The sequence below is a fragment of the Capra hircus genome, chromosome 1, assembly GCF_001704415.2.
Source record: "Capra hircus breed San Clemente chromosome 1, ASM170441v1, whole genome shotgun sequence".
NCBI classification, from domain to species: Eukaryota; Metazoa; Chordata; class Mammalia; order Artiodactyla; family Bovidae; genus Capra; species Capra hircus.
Window position 1 is genome coordinate 137708826 of NC_030808.1, and position 18929 is coordinate 137727754.

General features: G+C 41.7%; 1 protein-coding gene across 1 annotated transcript in view; it reads left to right on the forward strand.

Moving 5' to 3' along the window:
• The window catches only part of CPNE4 (copine 4), a 649396-nt gene that overhangs the window by 391663 nt on the left and 238804 nt on the right, over window positions 1-18929 (forward strand). The window contains exon 3 of the mRNA XM_018051359.1: window positions 8444-8623. Within this exon, the coding sequence (XP_017906848.1) occupies window positions 8444-8623 (180 nt within the window). The remainder of the gene's footprint in view (window positions 1-8443; window positions 8624-18929) is intronic.

Sequence of the window (18929 nt, forward strand, 5' to 3'; positions counted from 1 at the left end):
GTTAGAATTTTAGAAGTTAAACATATACCTATTTCACTCCAAGAGAGAAGAAATATAAAGTCCATACAAATGTTTGTACATGAATATTCATGGAAATTTTATGTGTAACAGCCAAATTGGAAACAGTTCATCAATGAAATATTACTCAGAAATAAAAAAGATGAACCACTGATGCACTATGAATAAATTTCAAAATAATTACACTGAATGAGAGAATAAAGATGAAAAGACTACACAATCTGCAATTAACTTATATGCCATTATAGAGGATACAAACTGATTATGGTAACAGAGAACAGATTGGTAGTTGCTTGAGAACAAAGGCAGGGAGGGGTGAGAGAAAGGTTTTAAGGGGACATGAAGACTCTGTAGGGGGTCATGGGTGCCTTCACTTCGTTGTGGGGAAGGTTTCACATATCAAACCTTCCTGAATTGCGTATTTTAAGTAGATGTGGTTTATTTTGTGTAAATTATACCTAAATAATGCATTTTTAAAAAGTGAGTGCCTCTGACACACCAAGCCTTCCATAAACATTAACTATCATAAACTTTACTGGTATACTGAGAAACTGGTATACTGAAAAATGTTTTAGATGAAAGTCTTTAAAATAGCATCTCATCAAAAGCAATATTCAATGATTGATTCTATCATCATCATATCATAACACAGCTACCTTTTTTTTCTTTCCTTCTAGGGATGTTTATGAATAAAGATGAATTAAGAAAATAGTCCAGACTTTGTGGTCAAAAGGCCTGAGCTCACTGCCCATTCTGTCATCCAGTACTTTGTCCTGATATCTGACCTTGATTTTACTCTTATATAAAATAATATAAACCTACAGCATATGATTGTTCTAAGAATCAAACAAAATTGGATGTGAATATGTTCTGCAAATCATAAGCAACACTAGGATATCAGTCATTACAACTGCAGAGGAGAGAAGCAGAGAGAAGTGTTGACAGTTTTGCAGACTCGGTAACAGAAAGAAAGCAAAATTTTTAAAACCTTGACCAAAAAAAAAAAAAAAAAAACCCCACATAAAAGCAAGAGCTAGACCTTCCATCTCTTCAATTTTTTTACTCTGATATTCTCCCATTCAGATTGCCTAGGACACCTTTAAAATACACATTTCTAGGATCCCCTACTTTTTTTTTCCTTTTTTAAATTTTTTATTATTATTATTATTTTTTACTTTACAATATTGTATTGGTTTTGCCACACATCAACATTAATCCTCCATGGGTGTACACGTGTTCTCAATCCCGAACCCCCCTCCCACCTCCCCTCCTTATTGAATCAGAACCCCAAGTGTAGGGATCATGAATCGAGTGTAAGGAAACTTGCCCCCAATGATTCTGATGCAACTGGCAGCACCAGGCAAAGGGTGGTCCTTTGGAAACAACTGCCTTGACCTTGAAGCCTCTCAATGAGAAACAACAGCCATCCTAGGCTCAGTTGCTCAGGTTAAACCTAACTTCAGTCTCCAGAAATGATAATGTATCTCCCATAAACACAAGGAATGCCACATGTTTTGAAACATCAGCAAGTGTTACAAGCATTTCCCCATCATCATTGTCCTTCTAGTCCTGAGCATCCATATGCAGGAGTCTCACTGGTCCTGAGATTACCCTTGTAATTATCTATGTTGGTAATGCAAATGTGTGTTACTTAACTTGTTTCCAAATCAGTCCTTTCCCTCACAAAATGAAGTCATTCAGTATTGCTTTGGATGGGCCATCTGAGGTGTGGCATGATGTTTGTGTGGGATCAGCATTTAAAAATCAAGAAGTAAGAAGAAAACCAGCAGAACTGATGCACATCAGCCATTTGTGCCCTTTGGGATGGTTAAAGCAGAGAAATAAAGACTTGAGTTTGCATCTTCTATCTCTTATAATCTAAACCTGTCCAGGACTCTCTTCCTTCAGCCACAAGAAAAGCATCTTTTCTGTATCTTGAGAATCCACCTATAAGTTACTTCTTGGGGATTGTGGTTTCAAAACCCTCTATCAAAAGGCACTACATGAATGCAGTTAAATCTTTTATCATATGGTTCATGATGCTATGAATTTTGACCTAAAGTTGCAACAATGCCTCTAGGAGTCAGATGGAAGAATTCATTGAAGATTAAGAGCTTGGAAAATGGAGAAAGAACACCCATCTGAATGAGGCAGCCCCCAATTGGTTTCCATGTACAAATCCAGCCCCAGGTTGCCAGATAATCTCTGTTGTTTTTTTTGGTTTTTTTTTGCCCCACCCCCAAAAGTAGGGCAATAGAAATAGTACTTCCGTTCTGTTGGCAAATTAAAGGAAAACTACTTTTTTTTTTTCTCTCGCAGCTCAGTTTTATTAGGAAAAACAAAGGATAGTACACCCTCAAGGAGTGAGGGTGGGTCGACCCCAAAGGAGAGGACTCAATCCTTCTAGGCTTCTTCCTTTTATACATTTGTCTTCTCCCCTCTGAGCCTGCCCTATGCAAACTGGGCTAGCCAAGAAGGGGGAGTGTTTGTTTCACCTGAAGTTCTCACTCCCGTCTACGGATTTCCTTCTGTTCCACTTTTGCAGACTTTTTCCTTTCTTTGTCTTTTAGCCACTGCCATTTTGGACTCCTTTTTCCTATTCTAACTACCTAACATTCCCCCCTCAAGAGATGGGAGGCCCAATTCTTTGGCAATGGAGCATCGTAGTATCTCTGGCTACTTCCTGCTGAGCTGAGACAACGAGGGGACATTGAACCTCCCCTTCTTGCTTCTCCCAAGCCTCAGAGTCCTTATAGTGATGTCCATCTAAGGATGAGTGATATTTTCTGTGGTCAGGTGTAGTTTTATATATCCTTGTTGAACTGGCACTCCATGTTGTAGCTTGTTGGCCTGGGCAGAGACAAAACAGGTTAGACGATTGATAATACATGGAGAGATCATGGAGATGGAGAAAGCAATGGCACCCCTCTCCAGTACTCTTGCCTGGAAAATCCCATGGACGGAGGAGCCTGGAAGGCTGCGGTCCATTGGGTCTCTTAGGGTCGGACATGACTGAGCGACTTCACTTTCACTTTTCACTTTCATGCATTGGAGAAGAAAATGGCAACCCACTCCAGTGTTCTTGCCTGGAGAATCCCAGGGACGGGGGAGCCTGATGGGCTGCTGTCTATGGGGTCGCACAGAGTCGGACACAACTGAAGCAACTTAGCAGCAGCAGCAGGAGCAATCATAAGCAGCATCAATATGATGATAACAGGGATTAGTACGGGCATTAGCCAACTCCAAATTCCCCCTTTCCAGGTGAAAGATCCCCCAAAGAGAGGTTGTAGCCACCCCAAGAACTCTCCAGCTCATTCTTTGAGATCCTGTAGGATCTGAATGTTTTGCTTGAGGTCTGTGAGACTTTCTTCAACTTAGTTGGAAGTATTTACCCAAAAACAACACACTTCATTCAAGGTGGTTCAAGTCCCTCAGTTTTCAGGGATCAGGAGATCTGTCTCCTGTCTATTTTGGAGTACCACCCCTGCCAAGCTGTGTTGGCTCTTTAGAGCTATCCTGAGAGATCTTATCTCCAGAAACTTAATTTTGGGAGTTTTCATTAGAATGGTGCTCATTTGTAGTTCTGAATAGGTATCTGAGATCTCCAGGGGCTCACAGGTGTATTGAGTGTCCTCTTCTGTTTTCTTCCACAACTTGACTCATGAGTAGTGAATTCAGGAGTCATGTCCTGGTACCTTGACTGCTGTGGGGGTAGAAAGTTTACAGGGTAGGGGCCCTTCCATGTGGGCTGGAGTTGAGCCTTTGGGGACCCATCTTTCCAGACTTTAATTAGGACTTGAGTCCCTGGAGCCTATAGTGTTAGGTCTTTAGAATTTTTTGGGTCCTGGTTGCTACCCCGCAAGCGTATATCTTGTTGGAGCTGCCCACTGGCCATAGTATAAGACTGGAGGGTCTGTGCCTGTGGCTCTAGGAAGAGGTCATTGACATAAACAAAAGGTCTCCTATATACCATCTCATAAGGACTAAGACCAACCTGTTCCTTAGGGGTAATATGCGTGCAGAGGAGAGCTATTGGTAAAGCCTCCTTCTATCCCAGGGAGGTCTCCTGGGTTATCTTTTTTATCACTGATTTTAAGAATTGGTTGCCTCTTTCTACTTTTCCTAAAGACTGAGGCCTCCTGGCACAATGGAGGTAATAAGTAATGCCCAATGCTTTAGAGATCCTTTGGGTGACCTTAGAAGAAAATGGTGTCCCGTTGTCACTTTGTAATGACCTGTGCAGACCAAATCTCAGAATGATTTCATGAAGCAGTTTTTTTTTTTTAACACCTCCTCAGTCTGGGTTGGAAAGCCTTCAGTACATCCTGTGAATGTATCTGTCATAACTAATAGGTATTTATACCCTTGAGATACTGACATCTTCCAGTCCTCTCCTGAGTAGGTCCCACCCCATTGGACGGGCTGGGCCAGCTGGGGTCTTCAAGCTCCTTGGGGGTTGTTTAACTGGCAAGTGGGACAAGAGGAAACCACTTGCCTTATACTTGTTTGGAGGCCTGTTCCTCTAAAGGACCTTTCTAGTAATTTTTGGAGAGCCTTCTCCCCTAAATGAGTGGTGGCTTGTAAGGAGTTAACCAACTTCCACTGGAGGTTCCCAGGCAGAAAAAGGAGTCCCTCCTTTTGGAACCACCCCATATGATCCTCTTAAAAGCCTTCATTCTTAGCTTTAAGAGTCTCACCTTCAGTATATGAAGGAGTTTCTGGCAAATTAGTCTGTGGAAGTAAGGTGGCAACCCCTATTAGGTCATGGTTCTGTACTGCTGCTCTCTTGGGTGCCTGATTGGCTGCTTGGTTCCCTCGTGCCACTTCCATGCTCCTGTTTTGGTGTATTTTACAATCAGATACTGAAACCTCAGCAGGCAGGTAGACTGCCTCTAAGAGCCTAAGGATTTTATCACCAGTTTTGATTGGGGACCCTTGCTTGGGTGGTCAAGTGGCCCCTTTCTTTCCAAATAGCAGCATGTGCATGTAGCACCAGAAAGGCATACTTGGAGTCAGTGTAAATGGCTATTCTTTTTCCTTTTCTCAGCTCGAAAGCTCAAGTCAGGGCTATGAGCTCAGCCAATTGCGCTGAAGTACCTGGTGGCAAAGGTTTGGCCTCTATGATCTCGAAATTGGAGCCTACTGCATATCCAGCTCTTCTTTTCCCATCTAAGACAAAGCTGCTTCCATCAGTGTACCAGATTTCCTCAGGATTAGTCAGAGGATCTTCTGACAATCCCTCTCTGGATTTTGCCCAGTGGTCCAAGGTTTCTTAACTGGAGGTCTTCTGGAATCTGGGACTCAGCTGCGTGAGCTTTCTGCCCAGTGTTTTTGTGCTATCCTGGTTTCCAACCTGCTGGGCTTCTTGTTACTTCCACTGCACTGGGTTTTCTTGGTGTTCAGCTTCCACTGCGTGAGATTTCACCAAGTTGGGCTTCTGCTGTGCTTGGCCTCTGCTTCACAGGGGCTAAGGTAGTGTTGTTCCAGCCAGGTTAAATCCGAGAAATGGCACCATATATGTTGGAAGAGTGTGTAATTTCCTTGATTCTGTCTCACCATAGCAAAGAGTTGAAATGGCAGACCAGTTTTACAGCTAGGTTACAGCTCAGTTTTATTAGGAAAAACTCAAGGCACAAGAGAAGGCCAACGCCAAAGAAGAGGCTGAAAACTACTTTTAAGTGGAGTGAATGAAACACCTCCAGGACACTATGAACTTATAGGCCTCTGATTTTTACTATTATTCAAAAGTATAATTTCTTAATAAAAAAATCAAAGTATACCAATATAATAAATCTTGTACCCACATAATCAGTCAATAACATATACAATCCTGCCTCCCAGAATGAACATTTTTAAAAATACAAATTAAGCTCAAATAGCTGACTCTTCATGGAAAGAGTCAAATAACCATTGGTCTGAGCAGTAGCTTGTTGTCGAATCCTAATCGGCAGTGGATTGAGGTTTGGTTTTCTATCTCTTGTAGCAGGACGTAAAAGAACCATATTCTCCTTCTCCTCACAGCCAGGATCATCCATCCCACCAGAAATAGCAGAAGGTACTCCTTACAGGGTAGCCCTCTCTCACATAAGGCCCTGCATAGGAAGAGATGGGGCCAGGGATCAAACCCTGAGATCAAGAGTGTATCCGATTTTTTTCTTTGCTGGATAACATGTACACGCATGATATGGTCAAAAGTGGCTTCCCTCATTTTATTAAGAAACTCTCCTGGTACTGTAATGAAAGTGGGGAGGTGTTTTTCACCGTTGGTGCTAATGAATGACTCTTGGGGAGTATCCAATAAACTGTCGACTAAAAAAAACTGCACAACATAAACGTTGAGAGTTATGTTTTATTCAGAGAACATGTTGAGCACTTCAAGCCTGAGAAATAGCATCTCAAATAACTCTGAGAGACTGCCCCCAAGAAGCAAGGTGAGGAGCCAGTATATACAAGAGCTTTTGCAACAAAAATCAGGTGGTGGGAACATCAAAACATAACTATTCATTAAAGAAAAACGGCTGTCTCAAGCTAATGAAATTTAGCACTTTCCTATGTATGGGAAGATGCAAAAGTCGGGGCTCACTGAAACCACTCCTTTGATATGCACCTCAGCTACCTGGGTCCAGAATCCTGCTTTTCTCCATCCTGAGTCCCTTCAGGGTACCCCGTGGGGCTGCTGCAGTGGCTGAAGGCTTGGCCGCTGGCGGCCCATTTCTCTCCATCCTGAGCTCCCTCAGGGCTCACCATCAGGGTGACTGTATTGTGATGGCTTGGTGGCTGCAGCATCCTTTGTTTGCTGGTATGGCGGACAATATTTTTTCATTGACAAAATGATGTTTCTTTTGAAATCTGAGAATACATGTAAGCTCCAATTGACCTATGAAATGTGAGTGATGGATATCTCCAGTTGAGAACTACTGTAGGATCTTGGGTTATCTGTAATTTGGTCCTCTAAGGCTTCACAGAATATAAGTGGTGTTGGGTATTCTCATTTGGGACAGATGTGGAAGAGATGAGCTTTAGTGGTTGGGGTACTAGCAGAGAGCAGAGTACCCTATTGGCATTCCCAGTGTTTCCCTCAAAAGGCTGAACTCTTTACACAGAAGCTGTTTGTATATGGGCATGGGATAAGGGAGTCAACCAAGGATGCTGTGGCAGCTGCAGAGTCATCACCATCCTTTGATCTGAAGGTCAGGTCCATGTCACCAGATTCTGGTGGCAGCTCCCTCTGTGGAATGGAGTTGCTAGCAGACTGTGTGGAGAGGTGCAGAGACATTGGCCATGTCCTTCTGATCTCCTGCCAAGTCCCTCCTCAGGCTTCCTCCCTCCTCCGATACCCAGAGGTCCAGGGAGCCCAGGAATCCATAGAGGCCAGCCAGTCTCCTAGGGCACAGAATGGGGAAGAGAGTGAGGGAGAAATGAGAGTTTTTATCTCAGAAGGCTGGGGAAATTTTCACTCCTGGAATATTAGAGACTAGGGGTTTTTCAACCTCTAATATAGAGGTCCCCAATCCCCAGGCCATTAACTGGTACCAGTCCATGGCATGTAAAGAACTGGGCCACACAGCAGGAGGTGAACAGCAGGTAAGTGAGCAAAGCTTCATCTATACTTACTGCCACTCTCCATCGCTCATATCCCCCTAGATGGAACTGTCTAATTGCAGGAAAAGCTCAGGGCTCCCACTGATTCTGCATTATAGTGAGCTGTATGTTTATTTCATCATATATCACAATCTAATAATAATAGAAGTGGAATGCACAATAAATGTATCTGAATCATCCCCAAACCCCTTCCCCCTTACCCCGGTCTGTGGAAAAATTGTCTTCCAGGAAACCGGTCCCTAGTGACAGATTGGGGACCACTGCCCTAATCCTCTAGCCCTCACTGGTTGATGAGGGGACTGAGACAGAGGGACTGAAACTACTGAGTCAATGTGTAAACCCAATAAGAGGCACACTTGAGACCACAGGGATTCATGTGACACTGGAATTTATATGACGCTAACACTAGAATAGGGTTGGCTAAAAGGGACATCTACGAGGTTATTTGCCCAACTGTGTCACTAAGACACCAGGAATTGAGTGCAGATTTTTTTCCTCCTGAGCCAAAACATGCCTTCAGACTTTTTCCTAAGGCTCCAGGTGGCCCCTAATAATAATCCATCTTCTTGCCTTATTACTTAACAACACGAGGTGCTCTAAAACCCTTACACGTAAAGCTCAGATTATTCTGATTTTCCTCCTTGAACCATGGCTCATTCTCAGAAGGTGTATCCTTGAAGATGTCCAGACTGCTCACCCTGGTGACTTGGTGGAGGGCACTGACAGTTTGGAAGGAGACAGAGCACCATAAAATGAAGCTTCCTGAAGGATAACGATACAAGGCCCTGGTCCCTGATGGGTTTTCTCTTCCTCTGTCCTGCAGGTTGACAGAACAGAGGTGATTCGCACCTGCATCAACCCAGTCTATTCAAAACTCTTCACAGTGGACTTTTACTTCGAGGAGGTGCAGCGCCTGCGGTTTGAGGTCCATGACATCAGCAGCACTCACAATGGGCTGAAGGAGGCCGACTTCCTGGGCGGCATGGAGTGCACGCTTGGCCAGGTGGGTCCATGACGCCCTTCCTCCCCTTTAGTCTTCTGAGGGCCTTTCTCCTTCCTTTTTTCCCCTCTCCCCTCATTCAGTCCTTGCTTTCTTTCTCCTGTTGATTTTATTTCCTTTAACGTGTAGCATTGTGTGACATGCACTGCCATGCCCGCTATATTCAGGGTTACACTTTCACGTGGATGATGGTGCAGATACGTCAGATGTTACTTATTTTGCAAAGTTACTCATTTTTGTTTCTGAATTCCTTCATTCTGTCAGTCATTTATTTAACAACTATTTATGGAGCACCTGCTCTGCTCCAGTTGTATGTTGGCTCTTGCCTTATCCTGATACATCACAATCTTCCATCTCCCAGCTCAACTACGGGAACAATTACACAGGGAGTATCGCTCAGTCACAGCTATCCCAAGCCTCTGGTGCTGAAAGCAGCCCAAGAGAAGGCTGAATAGATGCATGGTGAATGATAAATGCTTACTTAATCCTCACAACAATGTTGGGAAACAAACATTCATTTGTCAGAGAGAAACTAAGACTCAGAAGTAATCAGCTTGCCAGAGACCCCACACTAACAAGGGCAGAGTTACACCCAAGTGGGCCTTACTCCAAGCCCCATGATTTTGCCTTTGTAACACCTTTGCTTTTTCCCTTCCTTCCTGCTGTACCCAGAACTTGAATAAGTGCTGAGGTAGAATCTAAGTAGAAATAGTCCCGGTGCTCAACACTGATTGGAGAAGGCTCAGTGTGTGCCCCTCAAACAGAGCCACTCACGATGTTCTCTAAGCTCTCATGAGGCAACTCATCCTGGGTTCTAAATATGGTTGTGGGCCTGCAGGGAAGGGAGAGCTTTCTTCTGGGGAGAATGACAAAAGGCATTGTGAAACCAAACTTTGAAAAAATATGGTCCAGGAGTTGAAGGAGGAGGAGGGATGTCTTCAGGTGAAAAGGCAATGTAAACAAGGCATAGAGGTCAGAGCAACCATGCAGAGCTAAGGGATGAGAGGACCAGCCACCCTTAATCAAGGTCAGAGCCTGATTTACTGGGAAACTAGTGCAGCTTAAAATTCAGAAACCTTCACTTATGTGGATCCTTCCAAAGTTCTGTATCAGGTTTTTATTTGTAGTGTTGTACTTTTTCCACAAAGAAAGATTCCAAATTAGATAAGCCTCAAGCCTCACAAAATCTGCATTAATCCCATGTAGAGGTAACGATATTGTTTAGAGATGAGTACAAAAGAGTTTAAGTTGGCTTAAAACAACACTCAGAAAACTAAGATCATGGCATCCAGTCCCATCATTTCATGGCAAATAGATGGGGAAACAATGGAAACAGTGACAGACTTTATTTTGGGGGGCTCCAATATCACTGTAGATGGTGACTGCAGCCATGAGATTAAAAGACACTTGCTCCTTGGAAGAAAAGTTATGACCAACCTAGACAGCATATTAAAAAGCAGAGACATTACTTTGCCAGCAAATGTCCATCTAGTCAAAGCTATGGTTTTTGCAGTAGTCATGTATGGATGTGAGAGTTGGACTATGAAGCTACACTCCTCTTCCTGCCTTACTGCTCTGCTCCACTGTGGTGCTTCCTTCACCTCCTTTGACTTTCAGTCTCAGAGCCTGTTTTTCGGGAAATCCAAACAAAGATACTCTGCAACATATGCCAAAACTTCCTGATTCCAGAGACTGTATGCAGTGTTCCCATCTGCTCAGAATGTGCTTCCTTTCCCTGCTCACACTCATGTTCCCTTCCCAATTTCAGTGGAAATGTCACTTCTTTCTGGGAGCCTTCTCTGAGCTCTCTGCTTGATACCATCCTTTCAATGTTTGCTTCCTCTTCTGTGCTTCTCCCTAAGGATGGCTGTGATTCATTTGTGTAATTATTTGTTTTACATCTTTATCCCTGACTAGTTGTGAGCTGTTTGAAGGCAAAGACAGTGTCACTGGCCCCTGGCATGAGGTAGAGGGTCAAGGACGGGTTGGACATAGGAAGATAAGCCTTACAAAAGAAGTAATTTTGAGGATCATTCACACAGACCAAATTGTGAAAGCTTTGGATAAACAAGATCTTTTATTCACATGACTTAGTGGATCTACATTTACTTCTTGGGACAGCATGTAACTTTTATACGTAGGCGGGATGCTCATTGCTAAGTGAGAATCTTAAAATTATTCTTTTCTATCTGAAAAATGCCATTTTAATCACCTTTTTAAGTTTATTTATTGTTTATTTAAGTTTGCTTAAGTTTATTTATACATTACAGAATTTCGCCTCAAATCCACTATTTATTCATTGCCCACTTATTGTGCATTGTACCTATCAAGAACTACGTGCTCTCAACTCTTTCCAAAGTCATGAGAGATATATGCAATGATCATTATATAATATGTGATGGAGAATATCCCCAGAACCCACCTTCTTGTGGACTTCTCCTCAGGAGGGAATAAGGTGTCCTGCTGTCTAAGCCCTTTGGGGTAAGCTTTCCCATTACTTAAGTGAAAAGCATCAAGGTTGGTATGGAGAAATGGCCAGATGCCCTAGAGTGGAAGCAACAGAGAATCTGAGGGGTTCATTCACATAATCTTCTTAATCTCTCAAGACAAGACATATGTAGACCTGCACACTTAAGGTGAATTACCAATAGCCCTTCCTAAGTATACTTTGATGCTTTTGAAAGGGCTTTCAAACTGATCATTTCTCATGGCTTGTTAAAAATTTATGTTTTTTGAAGTATAGTTGAGTTACAATGTTGTGTTAATCTCTGCTGTACAACAAAGTGACTCAGTTGGGTATGTATATACATTATATTCTTTTCCATTATGGTTTATCACAGGATGTTGAATATAGTTCCCTGTGATATACAGTAGGACCTTGTTCTTTATCCATCTGATATATGCTAGTTTGCATCTAAGTTGAGAAAACTGAGAATCAGAAAGATTCCATGCCTTGACAGAGCCAAGACCAGAAGTCAAGAGCTGTTGATCTTTTTTTAAATATAAATTTATTTATTGTAATTGGAGGTTAATTACTTTACAATATTGTATTAGTTTTGCCATACATCAACATGAATCCACCACAGGTGTACACATGTTCCCCATCCTGAACCCCCCTCCCACCTCCCTCCCCATACCATCCCTCTGGGTCATCTCAGTTTTCAGAGCTCTTTCTTCTGCCATGATTTAGGAAAGGATAATGCAGGGAGGCTGCATGTTGTGAGAAATTTTTTTGACATTGTGGCTTAGGAGGAAAAAAAGACATGAGCAGCAAGTCAGCCATGCTTCCTGACCCATACTACTGCACCCCCCCACCCCACCCCAGTGATTTGCTGCCTAGGTATCCTGTATATTTTTAAACAACCGCCCTCTCAATATCAGCCATGTGATTGGTGCTATTGACCTGGCCCAAATTTTGGGATGCCACTGACTGAAATCAATCAGAATGTCTCAATTTTGTGGCAACAGTGATTGCTTCAGAGAAACTATGTAACTCATCAAACATAATGAGATGTAAATATATATTGGCTAGAGCCTTATAGGAAAGAAAATGTAGGGTTATGAGGTGGAAATGGACCCTGCAAGAGAAAAACGTGGGTGCTATTGGAGAAAAAGAGAGAAACAGTAGTGTTCTCTGCACCCTAGATAGAGTCTTGTCTGAAGCCAGCCTGTCCTCAACATTTCAGTCATTATCTTCTCTTTGCTGTTTGAACCACTATAGGCTAATTCATTTTGCTGCTTACAAAGTGAAGTCTAACATACTGAATTATATTCCACAGAACCCCTTTCCCAGACCATAGTGATCTCTTTAAACTCCAAACTCCTATAACCCAACTTCATTTCATTCATGTAAATCATTCTACTTTGCACTGAGAAGTTCCTTTGTATCAGTTCATTAAAATAATTTCTCTCTTAATTAGCACTTATTGTTATGGTTACCTGGTCCATCCCTAGATTACAAGTTTTTAAAGCCAGAGGCCACAGGCCACATTAGCACTTCTTTGGGTCTAAAGCAACATCATGCTTTATATATCATGTGCTCAAGTCAAATTTATTGATTAGTTAATTTTGAAAATTCCAGATCAGTATGAACTTATACTTTGACAGGATAAATTTAACTCTTTTATTTATTCATTTTTTTCAGCAAATTTTTAGGAAGGACCCCAGGCATAGAAAATGCCATGCTAGGTGCTACAGGCACAAAGATGAAAAAGACAGGGGCCCTGCTCCAGAAGAGCTGATAATTAGCTGGAAGATACAGACTAGTAAAGAAATCATCAAAATGCATATTACTGAGTGCTATATAATGAGTTGTGTTTCAAGGGCTGTGAGGGAAAGACTTACCTCTGCCTAAAGGCAATCAAGGAAGTTTCAAGAAAATTGTCTCACTCTGGTCCTGAGTCTCAAAGAGTGAGTTTGGGATTGACCAGCAGAGAAAAGAAATAAGGACTCTCTGGGCAAAATGACCAATGCACAGCAGCATGAGAATGTCAGAGAACTCTGAGTGACTCAGCTTGGTGGAATGGGCAAGTGAGTTGGGAAAGGGATAAAGGAGGCCAGACAGGAAAGGGTGAGCTGAGCTGACTGCATGTTTTTATGAGCCGTTCGTTAAAGTTTGGAGAGCTCGGACTGGATGCACAAAATCCCTGAGGGGCTTTAACAAGGGGAGGGCCAAGACTGCATGTGTGTACTGGAAAGATCACGTTGGCATTCCTGTAAGTGGTGGATGGGAGAGGACTGATGCGGAGGCAGAGAAACAAGTTAGGAGGCTGTTAAAACAATAAGAAGAGTTGGGAAGGAAATTGGTGATGAAAGTTGAGAACAGGAGATGCAGAGGGGAATGTGTCTGAGAGCACAACCAACAAGTTTTCAAATCTGGGTGAGGGATGTGGGGTCTTCGGGCATTTGACAAATGTTACTGGAGGAGCAACTTGCTATCATTGAGGGGAATCAGATTGAGGAATGAGATGGGGAGTAGGATGTGGTGCCAACACTTTAAGCTCAGGATTCCTGTGAAAAGTCCAGAGGAGGTTGCCACTTGGTGGTTTTACCATATGCATCTGATGATGACACAGATTTGGGAGCTAAGTCCCTAGAGATGGTTGTTGGTAGCAGAAAATCAAAATCCTTTTCTATACGTAGAGTTCTTTGGATGGTTATTTAGAATGGGGTAAGTAAAATAGACATGTGATTAAAACAAGATTTGGTATTGCTACACTACATAAAGGGGGCTTCCCTCATAGCTCAGTAGGTAAAGAATTTGCCTGCAATGCAGGAGACCTGGGTTAGATTCCTGGGTCAGGAAGATCCCCTGGAGAAGGAAATGGCAACCCACTCCAGTATTCTTTCCTGGTGAATCCCGTGGACAGAGGGGCCTGGAAGGCTACAGTCCATGGGGTCACAAGAGTCAGACATGACTTAGCGACTAAACCAGCACCATGTATAGAGTAATACAACAGACAAATGCATTTGTCATGAGAGCTCTGTGGAGGGTAGGCAGACTCCTTCAGCCTTCACAGTTTGACTGTTATCCTTTGGTGAGAATGGGAATTTTCTCAATTTTTCCAAATTGTTCTTCTCTCTGATATGATCAAGCAAAAAAAAAAAAAAATCAACATTTTCCTTTTTTGTAACTTCAGCAGTGAGGAAAATCAACATTTTCCTTGCACTGCTTAGTTGGGTAGGGAATGGTGGACATGGGAGCTGTAGGAACAGTGTGGTGGGGGCCCAAGGTGCTGTTTCATGATGCTGCACCACGGAGCTGAGTGGACTAGTGTCGGATCCTAGCCTAGCCATGCTCAGTGATATGTCCAGAGGCAAACTCCTGCAGCCATTTAAACCTCAGTCTCTTCATTTGCACGGTGGAGATTATAATTGTTCTGACCTCAAGAAATAGTGTGAGGATCAAGTGAAAAAATACATATAAGGTGCTAAGCAGCCTCCCTGGAATTCAGGGTCTGAAACCTGTTATTAAGGAGATACCACTATGGACACGTGTAAGGACCAACATTGTTTCAGGAATAAATGTGGAAGGGAAAAAAGGTGAAAATGTTATGATGGAACCCATGTCCTGGGCAATTAGTAAAACTGAACTTATAATTTTGCCTTAAATTTGTTGCATGATTTATATAGTTAAAGATTCAATGTGTGTAATATTTACTCTTATCAGGCTACATTTAGTTTAAAAAATTGGTGTCTCTGAAATAATTGGGGACATATGTTCCTGATCATATCTTCCTCAACTGAAGCCCAAGACAAAAGATAAAATGACTTCCCAAAACCCATCCAGAAAGTCACACATTCAGAGCCTCTAAAGTACCTACTCTCTCTGAATTTGTCACATTTCCATTCTGCCATGTGAATCAGCAGGGCTCGTGGTATTTGGGGAGGGAAAATAGCAGCCCTCAGCATGCTAGAAACTGGCATTGGCCATAACATTGGGTACCAGCAGCGCAAGTGACTTAGCACTGAGTGGTCGTGCCAGATGAAGGTTCATGCCCTCTAAAAGCACTCAAGGCAGAACTGTGTGTTCTCAGCAGATGGATGAAGAGGGCGATTCATAGATGCAGGGTGCTCAGAAAGCTGTGCACGCCTTCTGTGTCAGTGTGGAGACCATCCTTGGGTTGCTGTTGGCTGAAAGAAGACCAGAAATTAAACCCTGCTCCTGCTGCACCCATCAGAGAGCATGCAGGGAGAAACTCGACCCCTCACCATCTCGAACAGCAAGCCAACCTTCTTTTTTATTTAACTTTATTTCTTTATTATTTTATATAAATTTATTTATTCTTAATTGAAATATAATTGCTTTAAACATTATGTTGGTTTCTGCCAAACGTCAAGATGAATCAGTCATATGTATACCTATGCCCCCTCCTTCTGAACCTGCCTTCCACTTCACTCCCCATCCCACCTCTCTAGGTTGTTACAGAGCCCTGGTTTGAATTCCCAGAGTCATACAGCAAATTCCCATTGGCTATCTATTTTACATATGGTAATGTATATGTTTCCATGTTACTCATGCCATTATCCCACCCACTCTTTCCTCCTCCCAACCCTTGTCCATATGTCTGTTCTCCATTTCTACCACACAAATAGGTTCATCAATACCATCTTTCTAGATTCTATACATATGCATTAACATACAATATTTGTTTTTCTCCTTCTGACTTACTTCACTCTGTATAAGAGGCTTTAGGTTCATCCACCTCATTAGAACCGGCCCAAATATGTTCTGTTTTATGGCTGAGAAATATTCCACTTTATATATATATATATATACACACACATATATGTGTGTGTATTATATATATACCACAGCTTCTTTATCCATTCATCTGCTGATGGACATCTAGGTTACTTCCAGGTTCTACCATTGTAAATTGTGCTGCAGTGAATATCGGGGTACATGTGTCTTTTACAATTTTGGTTTTCTGAGGGTATAAGCCTAGTAGCGAGATTACTGGGTCATATGCTGGTTTTACTCCTAGTTTTTAAAGGAATCTCCATCTGTCTGTCATAGTGGCTGTATCAGTTTATATTCCCACCAACAGTACAAGAGGGTTCCCTTTTCTCCACACCCTCTCCAGCATTTAATATTTGTAGACTTTTGATGATGGCCATTCTAACTGGTGTGAGGTGATATCTAAGTGTAGGTTTGATTTGCATTTCTGTAATAGTGAGCAAAGTTGAGCATCTTTTCATCTGTTTGTTAGCCATCTGTATGTCTTCCTTGAAGAAATGTCTGCTTAGGTCTTTTGCCTGCTTTTTGATTGATTGATTGATTGATTGTTTGTTTCTCTGGTATTGAGTTGTATGAGCTGCTTGTATATTTTGGAAAGTAATCCTTTGTCAGTTGTTTCATTTTCTATCATTTTCTCACATTCTAAGGGCTGTCTTTTTACCTTGTTAACAGTTTATTTTGCTGTGAAAAAGCTTTTAAGTTTAATTAGGTCCTGCTTGTTTATTTTTGTTTTTATTTCCATTGCTCTAGGAGGTGGGTCATAAAGGGTCTTGCTGTGATTTATGTCATAGTGTTCTGCCTATGTTTTCCTCTAAGAGTTTTATAGTTTCTGGTCTTATATTTAGGTCTTTAATCCATTTTGAGTTTATTGTTGTATATGGTATTAGGAAGTGTTCTAATTTAATTATTTTACATGTAGCTGTCCAGTTTTCCCACCAGCACATATTGAGAAGACTATATATCATTGCCCCACTGTATATTCTTTCCTCCTTTGTCAAAAGGTACCCGTAGGTGTGTGGGTTTATCTCTGGGCTTTCTATCTTATTCCACTGGTCTATGTTTCTGTTTTTGTGCCATTAACTTACTGTCTTGATGACTGTATATTTGTAGTATAGTCTGAAGTCAGGAAGGTTGATTCCTCCAGCTCCATTCTTCTTTCTCAAGATTGCTTTGGCTCTTTGGAGTCTTATATGCTTCCTTATGAAATGTGAGATTTTTTGTTCTAGTTCTGTGGGAAATGTCATTGGTAATTTGATAGGGATCACTCTGATTCTGTAGATTGTATTAGGTAGTATAGTCATTTTTACAACATTGATTCTTCCAACCCAGGAACATGGAGTATCTGTCCATTTGGTTACGTTGTCTTTGATTTTTTTCATCAGTGTTTTATAATTCTCTCTATACATCTCTTTTGTCTCCTTAGGCAGGTTTATTCCTAGGTATTTTATTCTTTTTGTTGCAATGGTAAATGGGATTGATTCCTTAGTTTCTCTTTCTGATTTTTTCATTGTTAGTGCATAGGAATGCAAGTGATTTCTGTGTATTGATTTTGTACCCTCAACTGTGCTGAATTTACTGATTAGGTCCAGTAATTTTCTGATAATATCTTTAGGGCTTTCTATTATATTATCATGTATCTTCAAACAGTGAGAGTTTTACTTCTTCATTTCCAAACTGATTTCCTCTTATTTCTTTTTCTTCTTTAACTGCGGTGGCTAGGACTTCCAAAACTGTGTTGAGTAATAGTGGTGAGAGTGGATGCACTTTTCTTGTTTTGATGTTACAGGGAATGCCTTCAGTTTTTCAACATTGAGAATAATGTTTGACAAGGTTTTATCATATATGACTTGTATTAGTTAAGGTAGGTTCCCTCTATGCCCATTTTTTAATGAGTTTTTATCATAAATGGGTACTGAATTTTGTCAAACGCTTTTTCTGCATCTATTGAAATGATCATATGGTTTTTATGTTCCAACTCATTAATATGGTGTATCACATTGATTGATTTGTGTATATTGAAGAACCGTTGAATCCCTGGGATAAACTCACCTTGATCATGGTGTATAATCTTTTTAATTTGTTGTTGAATTCTCTTTGCTAGAATTTTGTTGAGGATTTTTGCATCTATATTCATCAATGATCTTGGCCTGTAATTTTCTTTTTTGTGTGTTGTCTCTCTCTGGTTTTGGTATCAGGCTGATGGTGGCCTCACAGAATGAGTTTAGCAGTGCTTCTTCCTCTGAAAAATTTTGCAATAATTTTAGAAGAGTAGAAATTAGCTTTTCTCTAAATGTAAGGCAGAACTCACCTTTGAAGCCACCTGGCCCTGGACTTTTGTTTTCTGGGAATTTTTTTTTTTTTAATCACAGTTTTAATTTCAGTGCTTGCAGTTGGCTTGTTCATAATTTCTCTTTCTTCCTGGGTCAGTCTTGGAAGCTTGAACTTTTCTAAGAATTTTACCTATTTCTTGCAGGTTGTCCATTTTATTGGCATGTCAGTTCAGTTCAGTTGCTCAGTCATGTCTGACTCTTTGCGACCCCATGAATCGCAGCACGCCAGGCCTCCCTGTTCATCACCATCTGCCGGAGTTCACTCAGATTCACATCCATTGAGTCCGTGATGCCATCCAGCCATCTCATCCTCTGTCGTCCCCTTCTCCTCCTGCCCCCAGTCCCTCCCAGCATCAGAGTCTTTTCCAATGAGTCAACTCTTCGCATGAGGTGGCCAAAGTACTGGAGTTTCAACTTTAGCATCATTCCTTCCAAAGAACACCCAGGGCTGATCTCCTTCAGAATGGACTGGTTGGATCTCCTTGCAGTCCAAGGGACTCTCAAGAGTCTTCTCCAACACCACAGCTCAAAAGCATCAATTCTTCAGCGCTCAGCCTTCTTCACAGTCCAACCCTCACATCCATACATGACCACAGGAAAAACCATAGCCTTGACTAGACGGACCTTACTCGGCAAAGTAATGTCTCTGCTTTTGAATATACTATCTAGGTTGGTCATAACTTTCCTTCCAAGGAGTAAGTGTCTTTTAATTTCATGGCTGCAGTCACCATCTGCAGTG